We start from the raw sequence: 26,100 nt of genomic DNA, 5'->3' as shown, positions 1-26,100 counted from the left end.
GTCTATAGGGGATCTAGGCCCTATGGGGATCCCTGTGGGGATCTATGGGGGATCTAGGCCCTATGGGGGTCTGTAGGAAATCCAGATCCTGTATGGATCAACATGGGGATCTATAAGTGATCGAGGCCCTCAGGGGTCTACAGAGGGTCCAGGCCCTGTGGGGATCCCTATGGGGATCTACAGGGCACCTGGGCCCTATAGAGATCCCTATGGGGATCTATAAGTCATCCAGGATCTATAGGGGTCTGGAGGGAATCCCAGCACTATGGGTGTCTGTAGGGTAATCCAGGCCCTATGGGGGATACTGGGGGGGGTCCTATGAAGGCCCCTATGCAGGTCTATAGGAGGGTCAGGCTCTATAGGGATCCCTATGGGGCTCCATTGGGGATCCCAGACCTATGGGGAACCCCATAGGGATTTATAAGGCACCCAGGATCTATAGAGGTCTTAGGGGATCCTGGCCCCTATGGGGACCCCTCTGGGGGTCTACAGAGGACTGTGACCCTATGGGGGTCCTTCTGGGGGTCTATAGAGGATTGTGGCCCTATGGGAGTCTATAGGGCGCTGCAGCCTTATCCCAGGGATACCTATGGGAGTCTATAGGGGATCCCAGCCCCACTGAGAGCTACGGAGCTCTATAGGGGATCCCAGCCCTATGGGGGTCCTTATGGGGGTCTATAAAGCATCAGACCCTATGGGGGTCCCAATGGGGGCCTATAGGGGACTGCAGCCCAATGGCTGATGGGTGTCTATAGGGACCCCTGCCCCACGGGGGTCCCTATGGGGGCCTATAGGCATTCATACACTACGGGGGTCCTCATGGAGGTCTATAGGGGCTCCCAATCCGATGGGGCTCCCTATGGGGGTCTATAGGGGACTGCAACCCAATGGGGGTCCTGACGGGGGTCTATAGGGATCCCTGCCCCACGGGGGTCCCTATGGGGGCCTATAGGCATTCATATACCGCGGGGGTCCTCATGGAGGTCTATAGGGGCTCCCAATCCGATGGGGCTCCCTATGGGGGTCTATAGGGGACTGCAACCCAATGGGGGTCCTGACGGGGGTCTATAGGGATCCCTGCCCCACGGGGGTCCCTATGGGGGCCTATAGGCATTCATATACCGCGGGGGTCCTCATGGAGGTCTATAGGGGCTCCCAATCCGATGGGGCTCCCTATGGGGGTCTGTAGGGGACTGCAACCCAATGGGGGTCCTGACGGGGGTCTATAGGGATCCCTGCCCCACGGGGGTCCCTATGGGGGCCTATAGGCATTCATACACCGCGGGGGTCCTCATGGAGGTCTATAGGGGCTCCCAATCCGATGGGGCTCCCTATGGGGGTCCCTATAGGGGTCTACGGGGGATCCCGGCCTCAGGGGGTCCCTATGGGGGTCCATAGGGGCCCGCGGCCCTGCAGAGACCCCCGCGGCCCCCCTACGGGTCCCCGCAAGGGCCGGGGCCGCTCCCGCCCCGTCTCTATGGTGCGGGGGCGGCGGGAGGACGGCGCCCGGTCCCTCTCTATGGTCCTCGCTCACTTCCGCTCCGGCCCCCCCCTCCGGAAGTGACGCGCCCAGCTGCCGGAAGAGGAGGTGAAGGCGCTTCCGGGTGTCGGGGCCGGCGGCGGTTCCGGCGGGCGCGGAGGTGAGTGCGGCCCCGCCCCCGCCCCGCCCCCCGGACGCCTGGGTCCCTGGGGGGGGGAGGGGCCGGACGCCTGGGTCCGCGGGCGGGGGGGGTGGGGGGAGGGATGTCCCCGCCGTGTCGCCACACCCCGGTGACGTCCCGTGAGGTGTCCCCGGCCCCTGGTGACGCCCCGTAAGGTGTCCCCAAGCCTCCGTGATGTCATCAGCGCTGTCCCCAGCACCCGGTGACGTCCCACAAGGTGTCCCCGGCCCCTGGTGACGTCCTGGTGGCTTCCCCACCCCACGCTGATGTCCCCAGCCCCTGGTGACATCCCACAGGGTCCTCCCAGCCCCCAGTGATGTCCCCTAAGGTGTCCCCGGTCCCTGTCAATGTCCCCAGCCGTGTCCCCAGCCCCTGGTGACATCACATGGGGTGGCCCCAGCCCCTGGTGACCCCCTGGTGTCTTCTCCACACCATGTTGACGTCCCCAGCTGTGTCCTTAACCCCATCCCGGGGACGTCCTCAGTGGTGTCCCAAGACCCTGGTGATGCCCTGGTGGCATCTCCACACCATGTTGATGTCCCCAGCTGTGTCCTCAACCCCCCTGGAGATGACCTCAGTGGTGTCCCAAGACCCCGGTGATGCCTTGGTGGCATCTCCACACCATGTTGATGTCCCCAGCCCTGGTGACATCCCATAAGGTTGGGACATCCCATAAGGTGTCCCAGCACCTGGTGATGCCCTGGTGGCTTCTCTACGCCGTGTGGATGTCCCCACTTGTATCCTTAACCCCCCTGGGGATGTCCCAGTAATGCCCTGGTGGCATCTCCACACCATGTTGATGTCCCCAGCTGTGTCCTCAACCCTCCTGGAGATGACCTCAGTGGTGTCCCATGATCCTGGTGATGCCCTGGTGGCTTCTCTACCCCACACTGATGTCCCCAGCCCCTGGTGACACCCCGTAGGGTCCTCCCAGCCCCCAGTGATGTCCCCTAAGGTGTCCCCAGTCCATCAATGTCCCCAACCACGTTCCCAGCCCCGGTGACATCCCATAGGGTGTCCCAATACCCTGGGGATGCCCTGGGGGCTTCTCCACACTATGTTGATGTCCCCAGCCCTGGTGACATCCCCTAAGGTGTCCCCAGTCCCTGGCAATATCCCCAACCACGTCCCCAGCCCTGGTGACATCCCATAGGGTGTCCCAAGACCCTGGAGATGCCCTAGTGGCTTCTCCACACCATGTTGATGTCACCAGCTGTGTCCTTAACCCCCCCTGGGGATGTCCTCAGTGGTGTCCCAAGACCCTGGTGATGCCCTGGTGGCATCTCCACACCATATTGATGTTCCCAGCTGTGTCCTCAGCCCCCCTGGAGATGACCTCAGTGGTGTCCCAAGACCCTGGTGATGCCCTGGTGGCTTCTCCACACCACATTGATGTCCCCAGCCCCCGGTGACACCCCATATGATGTCCCCAAACCCTGTTGCTCTTCCCTCAGGTATTTGAAGACCTCACCGACGACCCCGGTCCCTGCCGGCACCCGTCCCCGCAGCCATGGCGGAGGCGGTCCACTACATCCACCTCCAGAACTTCAGTCGCTCGCTCCTGGAGACCCTCAACGGGCAACGCTTGGGCGGCCACTTCTGCGACGTGACGGTTCGCATCCGCGAGGCCACCCTGCGGGCCCACCGCTGCGTCCTGGCCGCCGGCAGCCCCTTCTTCCACGACAAGTTGCTGTTGGGTCACTCGGCCATCGAGGTGCCACCCGTTGTCCCCAGCGGAGCCGTGCGGCAGCTGGTGGAGTTCATGTACAGCGGTTGCTTGGTGGTGGCCCAGTCGGAAGCTCTGCAGATCCTCACCGCCGCCTCCATCCTCCAGATCAAGACGGTCATCGATGAGTGCACCCAGATCATCTCCCAGAGCCGCGGTCCCAAGGTCCTCCCCCCCGCCCGCCCGCCCCGCCCTGAGGCCGTCCCGGCGCCCGCCGACCCCCGTCACAAGCCCGCGCCGGCACCGCCGGACCCCGACGTCCGCTTCGGTCCAGCCGAGCCGGCGCCGAGCTGCCACAGCCGCAAGCAACGCCAACCGCTGCGGCTCCAGCTGCCGGTCAAGGAGGAGGAAGAGGAGGAGGAGGAAGGGGGGGGCACCGCCGTCGGCGGTGAAGAAGGTTTCGCCCCCCCGCCCTTCGCCGCCGAGGAGCCCCCATTTTTCGGCGCTCCCGAGGTCTTCGCCGACGCCTTCCTGCCCCCCTGGCCCGGCGAGGAGGGGGGCAAATTCGGGCCCGACTGCAGCCTGGAGGCGCTGGGTCGGGCGCCGGCGTTCGGGGCCAAAGCGGTGGTGACGGGGGGCAACGGTTTTGGCTTCGTGCCGCCGGCGCTGCCGGCGCCGCCGCTCTACGAGGGGGGCGCGGAGGGGGGGCTGAGCGGGGGGGGCGTCCCCCCGACCCCTGAGGTGCCCCAACCCGGCCCCTCGCGTTGCCCCGAGCCCTCCTACCAGTGCGGCCACTGCCAGAAGACCTTCAGCTCCCGCAAGAACTACACCAAACACATGTTCATCCACTCCGGTGAGGGGACACCGGGGGGGGACACGGGGGGTGGATATGGGGGGGACACGGAGCCCACCCAGCTCCCTGGGGGGGGGGGCTACGGGGCCGGAATGGGTTCCTTGTGGGGGACGCAATGGGGATGGTGAGGGTGGGGGGAGGTGGGCACATGGAAGGGTGGGGAGATGTTGGGGGGACAAGGACGTGGGGCGATGGGGATGGTGGAGTGAGGGAGAGGGGACACGGGGGGACGGGGACGGGTGTAACGGGGACCCACCTTGACCTGTGTTGGCCCGTGTCACTCTGACCCATGTCACTATGTGGTGACCCACATCAGTCTGTGTTGACCCGTGTAGATCAGTATTGACCTGTGTTGACCCGTGTTGCTCCATGCCAACCCATGTTGACACGTGTTGCTCTGTGTTGATCCACGTTGACATGCATGTTGATCAGTGTTGACCTGTGTCACTCGGTGTTGACTCATGTTGACCTGTGTCACTATGTGGTGACCCACATCAGTCTGTGGTGACCCATGTTGATCTAGTGTTGATCCATGTTTGTTGCCCCATGTTAATCCATGTTGATCTGCGTTGCCTCGTGTTGACCCATGTTGACCTATGTTGATCCATGTTGACCCCTATTGATCTGTGTTGACTCATGTCACAAGGTGTTGCTCCATTTTGACCCATGTAGACCTGTGTTGAGCCATGATGTCCTACGTCATTCTGTGCTGACCCATGTTGATCCAGTGTTGACCTGTGCTCACCCACGTTGACCTGTGTTGACTCATTTTGACCCGTGTTGATCAGTGTTGACCCATGCCAATCTGTGTTGACCCATGTTGATCCGTGTTGCTTTGTTAATTTGGTGACCCATGTTGATCTGTGTTGCTCCATGTTGATCTGTGTTGATGTGTTGACCCATGTCGCTCTGTGTTGCTCCACTTTGACCCACGTTGATCTGCTGACCCCTGTTGACCTGTGTTGACCCATGTTGATCCATATTGATCTGTGTTGACCTATGTTGGTCCATGTTCACCCATGTCGACATGTGTTGATCCATGTTGACCTGTGCTGACCCTCATCCATGCACGTCACTCCCTTTTGACCCATGTTGATCCATTAACTTGTGTTGGTGTATGTTGACTCATGTTGACCCATGTCACTCCATGTTGACCTGTGCTGATCCATGTTGACCTGTGTTGACCCATGTTGATCCATGTTGATCTGTGTTGACCTATGTTGGTCCATGTTCACCCATGTCGCTCCATGTTGACATGTGTTGATCCATGTTGACCTGTGCTGACCCTCATCCATGCACGTCACTCCCTTTTGACCCATGTTGATCCATTAACTTGTGTTGGTCTATGTTGACTCACGTTGACCCATGTCACTCCGTGTTGACCTGTGCTGATCCATGTTGACCTGTGTTGACCCATGTTGACCCATTAACTTGTGTTGCTCCACCCGTCAACCTGTGTTGCTCTGTGTTGCTCCATGTTGACCTGTATTGATCCATGTTGACCCCTGTGAACCTGTGTTGCTCCATGTTGACCTGTATTGATCCATGTTGACCCGTCAACCTGTGTTGCTCCGTGTTGATCCATGTGGACCCATATTGATCTACATTGATCCATGTTGACCCATATTGATCCATGTTGACCCGTATTGATCCAAACTGACCCACGGTTGTCTCTCTGTAGGCGAGAAGCCCCACCAGTGCTCCATCTGCTGGCGCTCCTTCTCCCTCCGTGACTACCTGCTGAAGCACATGGTGACCCACACGGGCGTCCGCGCCTTCCAGTGCGGCGTCTGCTGCAAACGCTTCACCCAGAAGAGCTCCCTCAATGTCCACATGCGCACCCACCGCCCCGAGCGCTTCCAGTGCCGCCTCTGCACCAAGGGCTTCTCCCACCGCACCCTCCTGGAGCGCCACGCTGCTGCCACCCACCCCGTGCCACCGCCGGGGCCACCGCCGGGGCCACCACCACCCGAAGCCGGGCTGGCAACGTGGCCAGGCACCGAAGCTGCAGGTGCTGGCCCCGCCCACACGGCATGAGGGTGCCCCGAGGGGGTCTCTGTCACCCCCGAACTGCCTCAGGGGTGGGCTTTGGGGCTCCCCCGTGCCCGTGGATGAGCCCCCGGGGCTGTTTGAGCACCCTGGGGTGAAACCTGGAGGACTTTGACCCCACCCCAGCCATGGATTTGATGCCCTGGATGGACAGATGGAAGGAGATGGTGTCCGTCCCGCTTGTCCCCTCCCGGTGACGTGGTTTCCGTCCCCACAAACCGTGGCGGTGAGGACGGTTAAACAGACTTGGTGGCGCCGGCGGGTGGTGAAAATCAATACGCGGGTTTTAAGGACCGTTTTAGTGCCGTTATTGTGATTTTTTTCCCTAAAAATTCCCCCCTCCTCACCGCTTGCCCACGTGACATCTCACCTACTGAATGGTGGGTGCCAACCGTGGGCACGTGGCCACCATGGAAGGGCCATGGTAGCCGTTGGCCACGTCATGGGACCTCCCCAAGTCTTTGTGATGATGACGCATGCCAACGGGACCAAACTATGTCCCTGTGGCCACCACAGACGAGCTGTAGTAGCCATTGGGCCATATCATGGGTCCTCCTCGAGTCTTTTGTGTCCACCTTCAGCCCTGAAGCCATCTCTTTTTGCCCACATGGCTTCTCCACAAGCCAATGGGAGGCACCAGTGGGGCAAACCCACATCCCCATTGGCCACATCATGGGCCCTCCCCAAGTCTTTATCTTGGTAATGGGCACCAGTGGGGCCAAACCACATCTCTGTGGCCACCACAGAAGGCCTGTAGTAGCCATTGGCCATGTTATAGACCCTTCCCAAGTCTTTGCATTGGTGATGGGCACAAAAAGGTCAAATCACATCCCCACGGCTACCACAGAAGGGCTGCGGTAGCCGTTGGCCACATCATGAGTCCTCCCCAAGTCTTTGTGTCCACATTTGTCCCCAAGTCCCGTGGCTTTTTGCCTACACGGGTTCTGCACAAGCCAACGTTGGGCATTGATGGAGCCAAACCACGTCCCCATGGCCACCGCAGAAGGGCCATAGAGTCACTGGCCACATCATGGGTTCTCCCCAAGGCTTTACATTGACGGTGAGCACCAATGGGGCCAAACCACATCCCCGTGGCCACCACAGAAGGGCTGTAGCAACCATTGACTATGTCATGGATCCTCCGTGAATCCTTCTGTTGACAATGGGCACCAGTAGAGCAAACCACATCCCCGTGGCCACCACAGAAGGGCTGCAGCAGCCATTGACCATGTTATGGATCCTCCATAAATCTTTCTGTTGACGATGGGCACCAGCAGGTCAAATCACGTCCCCGTGGCCACCACAGAAGCACCATCGTCTGCTCCACCACCTCCTCCCCTCTCCTTGGGGAGCCCCTCAGAGCCCCCGGTGCATCGCCAGGGCCGGACCGGCTCCGCGCTCAGCTGCGTGGAGGCGGCGGTGGCGGGCAAGGTGAGAGCCGCGGCTGAAGGTCTTGGGGCAATCGGGACAGCGGTAGGGCTTCTCACCGGTGTGGGTGCGCTGGTGCTCGAGCAGACGGGCGCTCTCACCGAAGCATTTGCCGCACTGGCCGCACTGGAAGGGCTTCTGGCCGCTGTGGAGACGGCGGTGCTGGCTGAGGTTGGAGCTCCAGCCGAAACGTTTGCCGCAGGCGCCGCACTCGTAGGGTTTCTCACCGGTGTGGGTGCGCTGGTGCTGCAGGAGGTTGGAGTTCTGGGTGAAGCTCTTGGCGCAGGCGCTGCACTTGTAGGGCTTCTCGCCTGTGTGGGTGCCCAGGTGCCGCATCAGGTGCGAGCTCTGCCCAAAGGCCTTGCCGCATTCGGTGCACTTGTAGGGTTTCCGGGTAGCCGGGGGGGGGGTAGGGGGCAGACCCCAGGGCCAGCCCAGGGCGGGTGACGAGGGCAGCGGTGGTGACATCACCAGGCTCTCGGGGGTGTCCATCTCTGGGGACTTCACGGTGCCTGTGGGGACACGGAGATGGGCATCACCATGGGGATCCCTAATTGCCTTCCCTGAGCTTCTTAATGGCCCCCAGTATTCCAAATTGATCCCTGGAATTCCCAAAGCACCTCAGATCTCCCAAATCTGATCTCCCTCACTGCCCCCCCCCCCCCGGATCTCCCAAATTGCCCCCCAAACCATATGGCACCCCCTCAGACCCAAATCTCATTTGGAGATGGCCGGGAGGAACACGGAGGCCAGGGATGGACCTGGGTTGGGGTTGGGTTGGAGCAAGGACCCCTCAGAGGTCCCGTGTATCCCCCCCACCCTGGTGGGATGGAGCCGGAGAGAGACCCAGAGACGTGGTGGGTCTCCATCCGTGGAGGTCCTCAGCCTTCACTGGGAGGAGAACCTGGATGAGATGGACCTGCTTTGGTCAGCGTTGGACCCCTCCGCTGTCCCATGATGCTTTGCAGTGCCCCCCTGCACCCCCCTCCTGGGCAGGGCTCACCTCCGTGGGCACCGGGTACCATCCCGTGTGGCTCCTCTGGCTGCTCCATGGCCTGTGGGGAGACACGGGTGGGGAGGGAAGACGCGGGGTGGGGGGGTCAGCACCCGCCCCCCCCCAAAAAAGGACCCAGGCATCCGGAGGGGGAATGGGGGCGGGGGGCACCCTCTGCCAGGGCCGGAGAGACTGGGGGGAGCCCCGGATGGGCGGGGGGGGGCACCCGGGAGGGGTCCTAGGGTGGGGGGACAGAGGTGGAGGAGGGTCAAGGGGGGGGGGCACCCACTATGGGGGTGCACCGAGTGTGAAGGGAGGGACGCGGGGGGCCAAAAGGGGTGAGCGTGGGAGGGGGCCGGGGCGATTTCAGGGGCTCCCTGGGCGGGGGGGGGGAGGTGCGGGGAGCGGGGGGAGCCCGGGAGGGGGCACCGGACGTGCGAAGGGCACCGGGGACGGGGGGCACCGAGGGGAGGTCGGGACTTGCGGGGGGCGGGGAGGCACCAGGGGGGTGGGGAGGCACCGGGGAGCCGGGAGGGCGGGCTCCGGGCCGGTCCCGGGGTGCCCTTCCCCGGGTGCCCCCCGGTGTGTCCCCCCCCCCCACCTCACCTCACCGCCGCGGAGCCGCCGCCGCCCCGCGCCCCCGGAAGCGCTCCGGCACCGCTCGGGGCCGCTCCGCGCCGCTCGGAGGACCGCGACTCGATGGTGTTAACCCCCTCCGCGCCGCCCAGTAACCCCCCCACCCCCGGGCGGTATATTTAGGGGTGGGGGGCAGTTTTCCCCATTTCGGCAGGTTTTTGCCCCATTTTGGGGCCTCACCTCTGTGTGTCCCCCCCCAGAGCTGCGGGGGACCCAGAGGGGCAGAGTTAAGGGGACAGGAGGGGGGGGTCTCTGGGTCCCAGAGGCTGTGGGGGGGTGTCCAGAGACAGCAGAGACAGACGGGAGGGGGTCCAGAGCCGGAGCGGGGTGTCCGGAGCCGAATTCAGGGGGTCCCCAAGGTGACTCGTGTCCCCAGCGGTGGGTGACGAAGCCGGAGCCCTGGCGGTGGCTCCCCGAGGTCCCCGCGGCGATGGGCAGAGTTAAGGGGATTCCCGATGTCCGTATTTTGGGGTCCTTTGGGGTTCCCGGAGGCAGATTTGGTGACACCCAGCGCCTGTTTGGGCGTCCCCGAGGCCATCTTGTGTCCCTGCTGGTGGGTGACGAGGCCAGAGCGCTGGCAGTGGCTCCCCAACGCCCCACGGCGATGAGCAGAATCAAGGAGATTCCCGATGTCCGTATTTTGGGGTCCTTTGGGGTTCCCGGCGGCAGATTCGGTGACACCCGGCACCCATTTCGGTGTCCCCAAGGGCTACTTGTGTCCCCACGTGTGTGTGACGAGGCGGTGGCTCCCTGACGTCCCCATCACGACGGGCAAAGTCAAGGGGATTCTCCAATCTCTGCGTTTTGGTGACCCCGGGGGTGCTCAGCGGTGAATTCGGAGACACCCGTCGCCCGTTTCGGTGTCCCCGAGGGCTACTTGTGTCCCCGCTGGTGGGTGACGAGGCCAGAGCGCTGGCGGAAACGCTTGCCGCAGCGCGGGCAAGGGAAGGGCTTCTCCCCGGTGTGGATGCGGCGATGAGCGGTCAGGTGGGAGGCAACGGCGAAGGCTTTGCCGCAGTCGGCGCAGGCGTGGGGCCGCTCGCCGGTGTGACCGCGCCGGTGCAGCGCCAGTGCCGAGCTTTGGCTGAAGCGTTTACCGCAGTGGACGCAGGCGAAGGGTCGCTCGCCGGTGTGCACCCGTCGGTGCACCGCCAGGTGCGAGGGCACGGCGAAGGCTTTGCCGCAGTCGGCGCAGGCGTGGGGCCGCTCGCCGGTGTGCAGGCGCCGGTGCAGGCTCAGCGCCGAGCTTTGGCTGAAGCGTTTGCCGCAGTGGGCGCAGGCGAAGGGTCGCTCGCCGGTGTGCACCCGTCGGTGCACCGCCAGCCGGGAGCGGGCGGCAAAGGTCTTACCGCAGTCGCCGCAGCGGTGGGCTCCTGGCGCCAGCGGGGACGTGGGGACGCCGCGTTGGTGGCAGGAGGCGTCGCGGGTGGGTGGCATCGGCACCGGGGGCGGTCGCGGAGGGTTGGCGGGGCCGGGGGCTGCGGAGAGAGGGGAGTGAGGGGGGGGATGGGGATGCTGGGGACATGCAGAGGGACATGGGGACATGTGGGGGGACATGGGGACATGGGGACACACATGGTGTGATGTGGGGGACACGTGGATAGACACGCGGTGTGATGTGGGAGACGCGGTGTGACACGCAGTGTGACGTGGGGGACACGTGGAGGGACATGGGGGACACATGGAGGGACATGGGGGATGTGGGGGGATGAGATGGGGACATTCGAAGTGACACAGGGACACACACAGTGACATGGGGACATTTGGAATGAGATGGGGATGTGGGGTGACATGTGGTGTGACATGGGGGACACATGGAGGGACATGGGGACATGGGGGGACACACGGAGATGGGGACATTCAAAGTGACACAGGGACACACATAGTGACATGGGGGACATTTGGAGTGAGATGGGGATGTGGGGGGACATGCGGTGTGACATGGGGGACACATGGAGGGACATGGGGGATGTGGGGGGATGAGATGGGGACATTCGAAGTGACACAGGGACACACACAGTGACATGGGGACATTTGGAATGAGATGGGGATGTGGGGTGACATGTGGTGTGACATGGGGGACACATGGAGGGACATGGGGACATGGGGGGACACACGGAGATGGGGACATTCAAAGTGACACAGGGACACACATAGTGACATGGGGGACATTTGGAGTGAGATGGGGATGTGGGGGGACATGCGGTGTGACATGGGGGACACATGGAGGGACATGGGGACGTGGGGGGACACACGGAGATGGGGAAATTCGAAGTGACACAGGGACACACAGAGTGACATGGGGGACATTTGGAGTGAGATGGGGATGTGGGGGGCAATGCGGTGTGACACGGGGGACACATGGAGGGACATGGGGGGACACACGGAGATGGGGACATTCGAAGTGACACAGGGACACACACAGTGACATGGGGGACATTTGGAGTGAGATGGGGATGTGGGGGGACATGCGGTGTGACATGGGGGACGCATGGAGGGACATGGGGATGTGGGAGGATGAGATGGGGACATTCGAAGTGACACAGGGACACACACAGTGACATGGGGGACATTTGGAGTGAGATGGGGATGTGGGGGGACATGCAGTGTGACATGGGGGACATGTGGAGGGACACGGGGGACATTCAAGAGTGACATGGGGATGTGGGGGGACACAGAGTGTGACACGGGGGACACATGAAGGGACATGGGGGATATTTAGAGTGACACGGGGACATGGGGGGATACGCAGTGTGACATGGGGGACACATGAAGGGACTTGGACATTTGGAGTGACATGGGGACGTGGGGGGACATGAAGTGACATGGGGGACATTCGGAGTGACAGAAGGATGTGGGGACACACACAGAGTGACATGGGGGACACGTGGAGAGAGACGGAGGACATTCGGAGTGACATGGGGACATGGGGGGACATGTGAAAGGACATGGGGGACATTTGGAGTGACATGGGGACATGGGAGGACATGTGAAGGGACATGGGGGACATTTGGAATGACATGGGGACATGGGAGGACATGTGAAGGGACATGGGGGACATTTGGAATGACATGGGGACGTGGGGGGACACGTGAAAGGACATGGGGGACATTTGGAATGACATGGGGACGTGGGGGGACATGTGGTGTGATAAGGGGGACACGTGGAGGTACATGGGGGAGATACACGGGAGACATGGGGACACGGAGGACACGTTGCAGTGTGAGGGGACACACGGTGTGACGTGGGGACATGGGGACACGGAGGGACACACACAGTCACAGGGGGATGTGGGGGGACACCTGGCGTGACATGGGGGGGACACGAGAGGACATGGGGACACGGGGGATCGGGGGAGAGACAAGGTGGGGACATGATGACACATGGGGACGTGAAGGGACCTTGAGAGACCTGAGGACGCATGGGGGACATGGTGGGGACACAAGGGGACGCACAAGGGGACACCAAGGGCGTGTGGAGGGACCTGGGGACACACAAAGAGACGTGGTGGGGACACAAGGGGATCCCGGGGGACACTGAGGGACATGGGGGGGCTGGAGGCACTTTGGGGGACACGAGGGCACATGGGGGGAGCAGCGGGGACATTGAGGGGGACCCGCGGACCTGCAGGGGACGTGGAGGGGACCCAGGGGACATTGAAGGACCTGGGGACACGGAGGGGGGACACGAGGGGACTCGGGAGGACGTGGGGGGGATATGGGGGGACCCGAGGGGACCCGGGGGACACGGGGGGGACACGGGGTGCTCACCAGGGGGCACGCGGGGGGGACGCTGTCCTGGGGCCGCCAGCGCCCAGGGACCCTCAGCCAGGAACATGGCGCCTGTGGGGACACCACCGTCAGCCAGTGCTCCCAGTGTCCCCCGGGGCCCTCCCAGTAACACCCCCAGTAACCATCAGTGCCCTCTCAGCGTTCCCAGTAAACCTCATTGCTATCCCAGGACGGCCCCCCCCGAGTGCTCCCAGTAACTCCCAGTGCTTCCTGTGACTCCCCCCAGTGTTCCCAGTAACCCCCAGTGCCTCCCAAGTAACATTCCAGCACTCCTGGTTTCCCCCAGTCGACCTTCCCAATGCTCCCAGTAACTCTGCTCCGGGGCTCCTAGTGCTCCCAGTAACCCTCCTGCAGTAACTCCCAATAACACCCAGTCATCCCAGTAAACCCCTTGCTGGCCTCCTCAGTGCTCCCAGTTCTGCCCCCCAGCACTTCCAGTTTTGCCCCCCAGCACTCCCAGTTCTCCCTCAGCACTCCCAGTAAGTCCCTGGTGCCCCCCAGTGTCCACCCCACTGGCCTCCCCAGTCCTCCCAGTCCCCACTTAGTGCTCCCAGTCCCTCTCCAGTGCTCCCAGTTCTGCCCCCAGCACCCTCAGTATCCCCCCAGAACTCCCAGTCCCCCTCCAGCACTCGCAGTAACCCCCCGGTGGCCCCCCGTGTCCACCCCTCCCACCCTCCCCAGTTCTCCCAGCCCCTCCCCAGTGCTCCCAGTTCCCCCGCCATCGCTCCCAGTGCCCCCCCCCGCCCCGGGTCCCAGTACCTCGGGCGGGCCCTGTCCCGAGTCGCGCCGAGCTGGCGGCAGTGGCGGAAAAGGGGGGGGGGGGCACGCCCCGCCCGCTCTGGGGGGGGGCCGGGGGGCGGGAGGCACCGGGAGGGGAACCGGGGAGGGACCGAGGGCGTCGGGGGGCGACCTGGGGTGAGCCGAGGGGGCCGGGGGTGGCACCGGGGGGGACGAAAGGGGCGGGGGAGGGGACGGGCGGGACCGGAGGGGCGGGACCGGGGGGCCCCGCCCCCCTCCTGGGGTCGGTACCAGGGCCCCGTCGTGGGTGTCCCCACCCCGCCCCGCGTGGGTGCCAGCACCGAAGGGACACCCAGAAGGGATGTCCCCCTCCCTGGGACGTGTCACCACCCTGGGGACACATAGGAGGGGTGTCACCATGCCGAGGACACCCACGTGGGCTTCCCCGTCCCAGGGCTCAGCACCCATAGGTGTCCCCCATCCTCCCCCAGTAGCTCCCAGTTGGGTGCCACATCCCCATTGGTGCAGGGTGGGGACACCCACGGGCGACACAGGCCCCAGGGACACCCGAGAGGCCCCACTGGGCCCCCACGGCGGGGTGGGGAGGGGGAGACTCCCCCTCCATGGACTGGGAATGGGGGATGGGCAGGGAGCCCCAAACTGGGAGAGAGGCTCCCAAACTGGGAAGGGTGGAGGGGGTGTGAGCAGGGACCCAAACTGGGAGTAGGGGAGGGGTAAACCCTTCCCAAACTGGGAATGGAGGAGAGGAAACCCCCACAAACTGGGAATAGGGGAGGGACGCTTGTGCATCCCCCCCAAACTGGGAATAGGGGAGGGAGATAAACCCGCAAACTGGGAATGGGGGAATGGGAATCCCCCAAACTGGGAATGGGTTAGAGGATTAAATCACTCTAACTGGGAATGGGGAATTGGGTACCCCTCCAAACTGGGAATGGGGGAGGGGAATAGACCTCCCCCCAAAAACAGCAACAGGGGGCTGGCTGGGGGGAACCCTCCAAACTGGGAATGGGGGAGGGGAATAGACCTCCCCCCAAAAACAGCAACAGGGAGCTGGCTGGGGGGAACCCCCCAAACTGGGAATGGGGGAGGTGAGTAGCACCCAAACTGGGAATTGGGGAGTGAGAACCCCCCCAGACTAGGAACAGGGGAAGGGATTCAGACAGCCCCCACCTTGTGTCAGGGTGGGCCCAGTCACCCCCTCAGTTTCGGGGCTCCCCCCAATCCTACTGGTGGGTCATTAAACAGGCCAAAATTTGTGTGCTTTTGGGAAAGGATGGGAGGTATTTCCCCCTGTGGGTAGTGAAGGAAGCCCCAGTTTGGCCCAGTTTGCCCCCAATCCGCCGCCCTATGCCCCCCAAACAACCCTCTGTACAACCCCCCCAGCAACTTTCACCCAGCACTGGCTTTAAATCATCCTCTCCGGTGGCGAGGTTAAGTATTTTTAAGGTGTTTTTACTCACTTGCACGTGGCTCTGGAGACTGCAAAGCCCTTTTGGAGACTCTCAGGCTTCTCCTCTGGGGGTGAAATCAAGCGTTAAACTGACTGAGAAGCAAAAACACGGGGCAGAATGAGATGGGTGGGTGGAGGGAAGCAGAGGAGGCTTGGGGGTCGCACAGGGGGTGTTGGAGGGAGTCGCTGGGGCAGGACAGGGGGCTGAGGGAGCCAAATTGGGGCTGTCCAGGCTGGTCCTGGCATGGTTGAGGGCTAGCTCTGAGGGAGGACAGCGATTTCAGGGACTTGGGCCCTGGCCTGGCTCACACCACAACCTAGAGCCAGGTTCTGGCCTTAGGCCCTTGCCCACAACCAGCCCTAAAGCTGGGCCTCAACCCAGCCCTTGAGCAGCTCCTTGCCCAGAGCCAGGGCTGAGCTCAGCCCCCAGCCCGGCTCCAGGCTGACAGCCAAGCCCTGGCACAACCATGCTCATGTCCAGGCCTTGCCCCAGGCCTGCAGCCAGGCCCAGCCCAAGGCCAGACCCACGTCCAGACCCACGTCCCGCTCTGGGCCCACACCCAGGCCCAGCCCTCGGCCGCCATCAATACCCGCTCTGCATCCTTCCCCCATCCCAGTCTTGCCCTGAGGCCCCTTTGCGCCGGGGAGACCCCGCTGGGCCGGAGCCCCCTCCCTCCCCCGGGGCGCCCACCCGTACCCCCGCCCACCGCTGTCGAACCGGAGTGACTCCGGACCGGCTCTAGGGATGCTGAGGTACTTGCAAACGTGATTGGTGCGCTGAGCTGTCGGTCGGAGCCTCTACCCCGCCTCCTCGAGGAGTGTGGATGCCGATTGGCTGAGCGCAACGTCCATCTTATAAGTCACCGCCTTCCCTGAGCTGATTCGCTCGCTCGTTGGTCCAGCGCCTGCCCGCCCTTTCGGCTTCCAGACCACATTCGCCCTCCCATCCCGAGGGTGGAAAAAGCAGATTGGATCCATGAGCTGTCAGTCCACGCTCTCCAAATGCCTATTGGCTTAATAAGGTGTGGACTCCACCCACTGGGTGAGCTGATTGGCCCGTCCCCCTTCAACTCCGCCCCCGCGCCTCTCACGTGCCGGAGGCTCCTTCCCGCCCCTCTCTGGCTGCTGTCCCGCCTTCCCCATCCGCCTGCACCTCCCATTGCCTTCCCGCCCTGTCAATCTCGACTAGTCCCCGCCCCCTTGGCGCACGGCCGGCGCTGATTGGCCGCTCCCGGAGGAGGAGGTGGCTCCTGCGCGCGCAGCCGGTGGGGGCTCGCGAGCCCCCCGGTGAGGGGGCTGAGGGGGGCAGCGGCCGCCATGTCGGGCCCGGCGGTCGAGGCGGGCGGCCCCGCCGGGAAGAGACCGGATTCGCTGGACCTGCTGGAGCGTTGCGGCGTCTGCCGGGAGCGGCTGAGGGCCGAGCGGGAACCGCGGCTGCTGCCCTGCCTCCACTCGGTCTGCCGGGAGTGCCTGCGGGCCGCGCCGGGCCCTGCCGCCGCCCCCGCCCCGGATGGGCCAGGTGAGGCGAGGGGGGGCGAGGGCGTCTTAGCGGGGGAGGTACGTTAACCGGGGGCGAGGGAGCCCGAGCCCTACGGGGGGGCGGGAGGACCGTGCGAGGCCCAGCTAAAGGGGGGGAGCCTGCGGGGCCGCGGAAGGGGGGGTCGTGCAAGGCTGTGGAGGGGTGGGAGGGTGGTGCCAAGCTGTGCCAAGGGGACCAGGAGCCGTGCAAGGGGGCTGGGTGTGGCTGTGCGAGGCGGGGGAGGGGGTACGGACGGGTAGGGGGGGCACAGACAACCCCGTGAGGGTGTGAAGAGGGATCGGGGTGGGTCTGGGCGCCTGTGAGGGCGTTTTGAGGGTGGTGTGGGATCGGAGCCGCGCCGAGGGGTGCAAGCGGACCCGTGGGCGAAGCAGCTGGGGTGCTGTCGACGCCCTTTGCTTCCCCCAGGGCTCCCCGCGTGGGTCGTCGTGTGTGGGGCTTTGTCTGGATGCGGGGTGGCCCATGGGGTCTCTCCAAGCCTCCTGTGCTCGGTGGCCTCCTTCCCCGCCCCAGTTTGTCATACTGGGCAGCCCCCAACTGCCCCACGGCTGCTCTGACCCCACCCGGATGCCTGGCTCCTTCCCGCCAGGGGGTTGTCCCACCCCGGAGGGGGGGACACTCTGACCCCGTTGCCGGCGGTTGCCACCATCGCGGCTCGTCGTTGCCATCTCTGCCCCCCTCCGCCTCTGCGGGGGAGGCTTCTGGAGAGGTCAAAAGCACCACATCCTCTCGCCGCCGCCGCCTGCGGGAGATGGCACCTCAACCGTCGCCGCGCCGCCTCCCGAGGCGAGGAGGAGGAGGAGGAGGGGTAAATCAGCGGCTGCTGCGAAGGTGGATGACGGAGCCGAGCAAGAGACAGCGGCCGTGGAGCTTTGCAGTGGATCTTGGCAGAAACTTCCTTACCCAGCGATTTGGCTGGAAAAAGCTATAAGTGACCTGGGTCGATGCTTCAGGAGCAGGGACCCCCCTGAGGTGCTGTCTCCTCTGCGATGACATCAGGGACAGCCCCGGGGCCGTGGTGGGGCTCCAGTTTTGGAGGTCTGCAAGGTCTGCACGTCACCGTCGCGACCCAGGATCTTCCGGTTTCTTTCTTCTCTGCTGAAACGCGTTAGCAGCCCACCTCGCTTAACGTGCCACCGCGTTTTTGGCAGGTGCAAGGCACCCTGCGGGTCCACGAGGGGACTCTCTAGCGGCAAACGGTGGTGACCCCCGGGGTTTGGGGTGACTCTGGGTCCCCCCTGACACCCCTCCCACCGCTCCTCTCCCCGCAGTGGTCGACTGCCCCATCTGCAAACACCAGTGTCACCTGAAGGACGTCGTGGAGAACTACTTTCTGAGGGACAGCGGGGCTGAGGCGGCTGCCACCAGCCAGGGGTCGAGTCAGGTACCGCATCGTTAATGCTTAATTCACGATTAATTAGGGGGAAGAGAGTTCCCCGCGGCTGGGTGGACCGGGTGTCCCCACGCCGTGTCTCTTGTCCCCCAGTGCTGCACCAGTTGCGAGGACAACGCGCCGGCCACTAGCTACTGCGTGGAGTGCTCGGAGCCGCTCTGCGAGACCTGCGTGGAGGCCCACCAGCGGGTCAAGTACACCAAGGACCACACAGTCCGGGCCACAGGTCCGTCCTTGTCACCGTGCTGTCACCATCCTTGTCACCGCGCTGTCACCGCCCTTTCCGAGGCGCTGACCTTGCGGCCAGCGCATCCCCAGGCGCGTCTGGAGGTGCCGCCACGGCGGCCGTGCCTGTCCCACAGGGACGCCTACTCCGCCAGCGGGTCCCACTGGGTGCCGGTAGCGTCATGATGACATCACAGTGATGTCACACCGCGTTTCCCGCAGGCAGCGGCAAGGCGAAGGAGGGGGAGCGCGCCGTGTACTGCTCCGTGCACAAGCACGAGCCGCTGGTGCTCTTCTGCGACACGTGCGACACGCTCACCTGCCGTGACTGCCAGCTCAACACGCACAAGGACCACCAGTGAGTGGGCACCAGCAGTAATTAATTTAACAGAAATTGATTTTTTGTGGTTAATTATCACTTGAATCAGTTATCCTGCTCGTTATCCCTTAAAAACAGTGATTTGGGGCAAGTCAGATAACTGAGCAAATTTATTTATCGACTGAGAAGGTCGCCTGTGCACCTTATCAGCGAGGCCCCACGGCCCCTTAAATATGTTTTTAATGAACAACTAAGAAGGTGGATAACTAATTAAACTGATTAAACAGTTATTGAAAAAGAAATGAAGTTAGTCTGCAGACTAATTATTCTCATGAAATAGTTTTTGATTTTAAAAATCAAGCTCATTAGTTATTAGTGGCCAACTACTGAAGGAGTTGACCGAGTAGAATGTTAATTTTGGTTAATTTTTGGTTTTAATCAAATATGTTAGCTGATTAGTTACTTTGTTAATTAGCAGACTGGTTGGTTAGAGGGGCTTAAATTGCTTTTAGGCTTTAAGGAATTGGAGATACCTAATCTACCAGTGGTGAAAAATAGATGTAATTACCTTCTTAGTTATTTCAATTAGCTCGATTTTTAACCGATTTTTGATTGTTTTTTTTTTTAAATAGACTGGTTTTGCTCTCAGACGGGTTAAATTTCATGGTTGAATCGATAACTAATTTGATTCATTATCTGATTATCTGAGCAGGTATCTAGTTAGATTACTTACCTGATTGATTCGTTATATTAAAAGCATTTTTGACGCGTAAGATCTAATTCAGTTAAAGTAAATAACTAAATAAATTAAAGTTTTGTGGCTGACGAGTTTGTTAGCTCGGCCAGCTCCTTAACCCAAATTAACCTGATTATTAATGGCTAACAAGTTAACGAGGAAGTTAGATAAGTATTGAGTGGGTTAACTCGTTCAAGTTGATTCCTTTCTCCAGTGGCTCCAGGAGTCGGGGGGGTCTCTGGGGGGGCTATTTTGGGCCCCCCCATGGGTTGCTGGTGTGGGGGGTTGCACCCAGCGGGGTGTTTTGGGGCTCGCAGCCCCCCTCAGCCCCATTGTGACCTCCTTTCCCCCCCCCCGGCCCCGCAGGTACCAGTTTTTGGAGGACGCGGTGAGGAACCAGCGCAAGATGCTGGCGACGCTGGTGAAGCGCCTGGGCGACAAACACGCCAGCCTGCAGCGCTCCACCAAAGAAGTGCGCAGCTTGTACGTACCCCACCTGCCCCCCACCCCGGGGGGGGTTATCTGCCCCCCCCCAGGGGGAATTATCTGCCCCTGATGGGGGCATTTACCCCCCTCACCCCTTCCCTTCTCTGCCGGCAGCATCCGCCAGGTGACGGACGTGCAGAAGCGGGTGCAGGTGGACGTGAAGATGGCCATCCTCCAGATCATGAAGGAGCTCAACAAGCGCGGCAAGGTGCTGGTGAGCGATGCCCAGGTAAAAACCGGGTGATGACGTGGTGCCAACGCTTCCCCTGTCACCCTCCCTCTGCCCTGAGGTGGCATCGTCCCCTTCCTCGCAGAGGGTGACAGAGGGGCAGCAGGAGAAGCTGGAGCGGCAACACTGGGCTATGACCAAGGTGCAGCGGCACCAGGAGCACATCCTCCGCTTCGCCTCCTGGGCCCTGGAGAGCGACAACAGCACCGCTCTGCTGCTCTCCAAGAAGCTGGTGAGCTGCCAAGTGGCCGAAAACCCCTCGCAGACCCCCCTAAACCCATCACCTTGGGCAGGGAACCCCCCGGGATGGGTAGTTGGGGACCATCAGTTGTCCTGTCACTGTGACGCTGCTCTTTGGGACTGGTGGGGAAGCAGGCGCCTGGAGAGCGAAGCCAAACCCCGGGCTGTGCTGCGTCTCGGCTTGGGATCTGCTTTCCTCTAGGTCCCCCCTCTTTTGGGGGGACGTGGGGCGAAGTGGGGTCAGAAGATGGGCTCCTGAGGACTGGCTTGTCCCCAGCTCCCCCTCAACCTCATGATGGCTGCCCCTGGGGTGCTGCCATGTGTCCCCTCAGGGTCCCTGTGGCACAGTGGGTGCACCAGAGTGCTGTCATGCGTCCTTTTCGGGGTGCCATGATGTGACGGGTGCCCTCGGGGTGCTGCCGTGTGTCTCCTTGGGGTCCCTATTGTGTGATGGGTGCCCCTGTGGTGCTGAAACCTGCCTCCTTGGGGCCCCTTCGATGTGACAACTGTCCCTGGGGCACTGCCACATGTCCCCTTGGGGTCCCTGTGATATGACAAGTGTCCCCAGGGTGCTGCCACGTATGTCCTCGGGGTCCCCGCAATACGATGGGTGTCTCTGGGGGGCTGCCACGTGTCCCCTTGGGCTCCCTGCGTTGTGACAACTACCCCTAGGATGCTGTCACACATCCCCCTCGAGGTCCCCGGGTTGTGACGAGCCCCCCCTGCGCCCCCCAGATCTACTTCCAGCTCCACCGCGCCCTCAAGATGATCGTGGACCCCGTGGAGCCACAGGGTGACATGAAATTCCAGTGGGACCTCAACGCCTGGACCAAGAGCGCCGAGAGCTTTGGTGAGCCCCTGGGGAGGGGACGCTCCTGGGGACACCCGGGCCCCCCTTGACACCCCTTGCCCCCCTCGCAGGCACCATCATCTCAGAGTGGAGCCTCCCCCCGCCATCCCTCAGCCCCCAGCCGCTGGCCACCAGCCCCCGTGGCCCCAGCCCCGCCACGGGCGCCTTGCAGGTACTGGCAGGGGGTGTGTGTGTTTTTTGGGGGGTCCCGCACCTGTGGGTGCCTGCCTGGTAATGGACCCCCCCCCCAATCTCTCTTCTCCAGGGCCCCCTGCAAGCCACGGTGGTGAGCAAAGGACAATATGCCCCAGGCCCCCTCCTGCAGCCCCTGGTGGGACCCCAAATCGGGGCTGAGGAGGGGCAGGGGACCCCCGGCATCCCACAGAGCGGTGACGGGGGTTTGGGGATGCCCACCCTGCCTCAGTTTCCCCTGGGGGCCGAGGGGCTGGGCTGCCCCGACCTATCCCCCCCCCACCTTTACCCGCAGACGGCCGAGAGCCCCGGGGACACGGCTGCGGGCGCTGAGCTCGGTGAGTGGGAGGGTGACACGGGGGGGGGCCTAGGGGGGAGGGAGGAGGATGAGGGAGGGGAGGAAAACCCCTGATGCGGGTTTTTCTCAGCAGCTAACGGCCCCCCCGAAGCCGCTGTCACAGGAGTGAAGAGGTGAGTGTGGCGGAACCCCCCCGTCCCTTGTCCCCAGCGATCTGCTGGCCCTTGTCACTCTGTGCCTTGGGGGTGGCTTTGAACCCCTCCACGTAGTTGTCCTGTGTCACCCCGTACCTGGGACCCCTGTCACAATGTGCCCAGGGGTGGCTTAGACAGCCCTGTCCCTTGTCACCCCCTACGTGGGACCTCCTTTCCTCGTCACCCCACACCGGTGACCCTGTCCCTTGTCACCCCACATCCTGGGGGTGGCAGGGACATCCTCCCACCCCATACCCAGGGTCCCCCCTACCCTTGTCACCTCGTACCCAGAAGTGGCTGCGGTCCCCCGTGTCCTTTGTCACTCCATACCCACGCACGCGGAGGACAGGGGACAGGGCCACCGTGTCCCCACCATTGTCCCTGGGTAGTGGGGCTCCATCCCAGGAGGTCTCCCAGCTGGCAGGAACACAATTTTGGGGCTTTGGGGGCTGCCTGGGGCTGCCCAAGGTGCCCTGACGACCTTGTTATACAGGAGAAAACATGTTAATCCTCCCGGGGAGGAGAAGTTCGTTAAGAAGCTGCTCGTTAAGCGGTAATGATGAAGGCGTGGGGGTGGGGGTGGGGGAGTTAAGGCACCTCCATTCTGACAGCGAGTTGAGGGGGTGGAAGATGGAGCCCCGGGCCTGGGGTAACCCTGTCCCTTGTGTCTGGGGACAACGAGGACAGCCCTTGCCCTTGTCCCCAAGGGGGGGGACCCTGTCCCTTGTCACCTTGTACCCAACACTCCCCTGACTATTGTCACCTTTGTCCAGGGGCAACTGGGAGCCCTCTGCCAGTCCCATCCCTTGTCACCCCCTTCCTGAGGCTCCCTTGTCCGGGGATGTCCCTGTCCCCTGTCACTCCATTCCTGGGGTACCCCCCTCTTGTTCCCCTGTGCCAGGGGATCCCCCTGTCCCTTGTCACCCTGTACCCAACGCTCTCCTGAGCCTTGTCACTCTCTTCCTGGGGTCCCCCGCCTTGTCACCCTGTGCCAGGGGGTGGCTGGGGTCCCCCTGTCCCTTGTTCCCCTTGTGCTGGAGCCCTCCCCATTGCCACCCCCATCCTGAAAGGACCAGGGGCTGCCGGCACCCCAAACCCCAAGGAAATCAACCCAGGAGCGTTGAGGGGGATCCCCCCAAATCCTGACCCCCCCCCCGCCCCGTGTCTCCCAGGAGCCGCCCCCCCGGGGGCCCGGTGAGCGCCGTCCTCCGCAAGGTGCCGCGGGTCAGCCTGGAGCGGCTGGACCTGGATCTCTCGGGGGCGGCGCAGCCCCCCGTCTTCCGCGTCTTCCCCGGCACCTCGGCTGAGGACTTCAGCCTCATTGTCATCGAGCGGGGGGCGCAGCCGCGGCCCCCCGCCCCCCTCACCGTCAAGGTGGGTGTCCCGCTGTCCGTCCCCGCCTCGCCCTCCGTCCGTCCGTCTCACCCCTCTCTTCCCTCCTCGCAGGAGGAGCAGCAGGAGGCGGCCATCGGGGACACCCAGGACACCAAGCCGGTGGGGCTGCTTCCTAAGCACCCTGGGGTGCCGGGACCACCCGGACCCTCGTTGAGGCTGGGATCTGCCCCCCTGGGACCTCCCCCCGGCCCCGGGGTCTCCTGTTGCCGCGTCTGCTGCCAGGCTGGTGCCGTGGTGATGTGCGACTGTTGCGAGCACTGCTACCACCTCGACTGTCACCTCCCCGCCCTCCAGGACGTCCCCAGGTATGCCTGGGATCCACTGGGCGGCCTGGGATCCGCTGCCCCAGGTCACCTCCCTGGATCCCTCTACGTCCCTGGGATCCACTGATCTCCCGTCCCTGAGGGCTGCTGCTCCATCATTCTCTTGGGGCTCCTCTGGCACTGCTAGATCTCCCAGGATCTGCTGCTCTCCTGTGGGATCCCCCTTGCTGGGGGTTACTGCCCCATGGCATCGTGGAGGATCTTGGGGATCTGCTGCTCCTCTGGGATCACCCAGAGCCACCGGATCTTTAGGGTCTGCTGATCTCTCACAGGATCTACTCATCAGCTTCCTTGTCGCAGGATGGGGGTGGAATTGCTTCCACCCCTCCTGATTCCCCCCGCCAAGGGCGGGGGGATCCTCTGGTGCCACTAGATTCCTTGAGTGATCACTGGCCTCTGGGATCTATCTGCCTCCCGCACCCCAGATCCGGTTCTTCCCCATCCCAGAGGTCCTTGGCCACTGCTGGAGCTTTGGGAGCCACTTGCCCTAGTCCATGTCTCCCTTGGGATCTGTTGGTGTCTTTTGGGATCCACTGATCCTCCGAAGAAGTTGCTGCCACCCAGGTTTTCCAGTCCTTGGTTGCTACTGGATCCCCAGGATTTGCTGTTTCTTTTTTTCCTGGGATCTTCCAACCCCATGGACCAGGCCAGCACTCAGATCCACGCAGGGACCGCCCCATGATCCCTGGAGATCCTATCTCAATCCTTGTGGAGGTCCAGCTGTTGACCACAGAGCCCTGGGGGTCTGCTTTCTGCCATCCATGGAGGGATCCACCTCTGAAGCCAGATCCTCTGGGATCTCCTGGCCCTCATCTGCACTGGGATCTAGCTGTTGATCCCAAATCCTGGGAGAACCTGTGATGTCCGAGCCCCATGGTGCTCTACTTCTCCATCCGTGACTCTCCTGGATCCTTTGTAGGTCCTCAGTCCACCCAGGGACCTACACAGCAACCCAGATCCCCCAGGGATCTACTGCCCTGGTCTATGGGGAGAGTTGTGCATTGATCTTGGATCAGTTGGGACCTCTTTGATCGCTGGGTAGCTGGTATCCCCCCTCCATCACGGACCCCCGCCTTGATCCTTTGCTGCCTGGCCCCAATCTGTGTGGGAATCCCCCCGCTGATCCTAAAACCCTGTGGGATCCACTGTCCCTGACCCCCATGGCTGCCCCCACTCCCTTGATCCGAGGCGCCTGGCGAGCTCTGGGCCCCAATCCTGGGGGCTCTGCCCGCGCTGCAGTAGGCAAACTGGGAGAGGAGGGGGACCGCCTGATCCCCTCGCCCGATCCCCTCGCCCGATCCCACAGCCCCGAGTGGAGGTGTCTGCTGTGCCAGGACCTGCCACCCCCCAGCGAGGACTTCGCCGACGGCTTCAAGGAGGGGCCGCCCCACAAACTCTGCCCCCTGGACCAGCAGGTATGTGCGGGGGGAGTGATCAGGGGATCCGGTGGTGCGTGAAGGGATCGAGGGATCCCTTTAAATCCCTGCAGAAATGTGAGTATGTGCTGCTGGAGCTGCTCTGCCATGAGCCCTGCCGGCCCCTCCACCGTCTCTCCAGCTCTCCGGTGAGTCCCGGCATGGGGCAGGGGATCCAAGGGGGGGGCGGGCGGGATCCATCCCGCTGGGATCCCTCACCCCCGGGATCCCTCCCCAGGCTGGCCACGACGCCATCGACCTGACCCTCATCCGCGCCAAGCTGCAGGAGAAGCTCACCCCCCACTACCGCTGCCCCGAGGAGTTCGCCCGCGACGTCTGGAGGATGATCCGGCAGTTCAACCGCCTCACCGAGGTGCGGGGCACCCCCGGGGCGGGTTTTTTGGGGGGCTGGGCGAGGGGTCCAGCCCCCCCCACCCCTGTTTTTTACCCCCACCAGGACAAGGCGGACGTTCAGTCCATCCTGGGCCTGCAGCGATTCTTCGAAGCCCGGCTCAGCGCCGCCTTCGGCGACCGCAAGTTCTCCTCCGCCCTCCTCCTCGAGCCCGTCATCCCTCTGGACGAGGCCGAAGGCTCGCCGGCCCCCCCCGCCGGCCCCCTGGGGCCTTGATGCCCTCCCTTGGGGGGGGGACCCCGGTGACCCCCCAGGACCGTGAGGAGGGATGTGGCGGTGTCCCTGTCCCCCCTCACCCTCCACAGCGGCTGTCCCCGTCCCCCCCCCCCCCCCCCCGCCGTGGGGGTGCCCCCCTCTGCGTCTGTCGGAGAAATAAAGCCATCGTCTCGGCCTCCTGGAGCTCCTCCCTCATCTCGGGGCTGGATCCCCCCATTTTGCCTCTTCCTGGTGCCCCCTGCTTCCATCCTTGCACCCCCCCATGAGGACGGAGGGGCTGAAGCTAAACTGGTGCTGGACTGGGAGATGCTGAACTGGAGCTGGGAGGGTTGGTGCTGGTCATACTGGGGACT

At 63.1% G+C, this 26,100-nt stretch overlaps 3 protein-coding genes across 13 annotated transcripts; 2 read left to right on the top strand and 1 right to left on the bottom strand.

The window, feature by feature from the left end:
* Nucleotides 1-1,572: 1,572 nt before the first annotated feature.
* On the top strand, nucleotides 1,573-6,527 carry ZBTB45 (zinc finger and BTB domain containing 45). Its single transcript, XM_075138840.1, has 3 exons — nucleotides 1,573-1,640; nucleotides 3,116-4,180; nucleotides 5,862-6,527. Exons 2-3 carry the CDS (start codon nucleotides 3,172-3,174, stop codon nucleotides 6,215-6,217), a joined length of 1,365 nt encoding a protein of 454 aa, XP_074994941.1. The 5' UTR covers nucleotides 1,573-1,640; nucleotides 3,116-3,171; the 3' UTR covers nucleotides 6,218-6,527.
* A 26-nt stretch (nucleotides 6,528-6,553) lies between these two features.
* LOC142076536 (uncharacterized) lies at nucleotides 6,554-15,394 on the bottom strand. The gene is made up of 4 exons (XM_075138846.1): nucleotides 15,298-15,394; nucleotides 13,058-13,129; nucleotides 10,166-10,765; nucleotides 6,554-8,055 (listed from the first exon to the last, which is right to left on the bottom strand). The coding sequence occupies exons 2-4, from the start codon at nucleotides 13,122-13,124 to the stop codon at nucleotides 7,586-7,588; spliced, it is 1,137 nt and encodes a 378-aa protein (XP_074994947.1). The 5' UTR covers nucleotides 13,125-13,129; nucleotides 15,298-15,394; the 3' UTR covers nucleotides 6,554-7,585.
* A 1,130-nt stretch (nucleotides 15,395-16,524) lies between these two features.
* Nucleotides 16,525-25,935, top strand: TRIM28 (tripartite motif containing 28). 11 transcript variants are annotated; one of them, XM_075138829.1, is made up of 18 exons: nucleotides 16,530-16,806; nucleotides 18,096-18,208; nucleotides 18,311-18,443; nucleotides 18,665-18,800; nucleotides 19,864-19,980; nucleotides 20,098-20,212; nucleotides 20,298-20,444; nucleotides 21,188-21,302; nucleotides 21,374-21,474; nucleotides 21,568-21,832; nucleotides 21,926-21,965; nucleotides 22,480-22,539; nucleotides 23,159-23,360; nucleotides 23,433-23,686; nucleotides 25,011-25,119; nucleotides 25,194-25,268; nucleotides 25,358-25,492; nucleotides 25,577-25,935. In XM_075138829.1, the coding sequence occupies exons 1-18, from the start codon at nucleotides 16,605-16,607 to the stop codon at nucleotides 25,745-25,747; spliced, it is 2,490 nt and encodes an 829-aa protein (XP_074994930.1). In that variant the 5' UTR covers nucleotides 16,530-16,604; the 3' UTR covers nucleotides 25,748-25,935. The 11 variants fall into 11 exon arrangements, with proteins under 11 accessions (XP_074994934.1, XP_074994927.1, XP_074994933.1 ...); XM_075138827.1 differs by having other exon boundaries at nucleotides 21,923-21,965; XM_075138826.1 differs by having other exon boundaries at nucleotides 16,529-16,806; nucleotides 23,159-23,686.
* The last annotated feature ends 165 nt before the right edge of the window (nucleotides 25,936-26,100 follow it).

The sequence above is a fragment of the Calonectris borealis genome, unplaced genomic scaffold (genome assembly GCF_964195595.1).
Source record: "Calonectris borealis unplaced genomic scaffold, bCalBor7.hap1.2 HAP1_SCAFFOLD_59, whole genome shotgun sequence".
NCBI lineage: Eukaryota > Metazoa > Chordata > Aves > Procellariiformes > Procellariidae > Calonectris > Calonectris borealis.
This window is presented reverse-complemented; position numbering and strand designations above follow the sequence as displayed.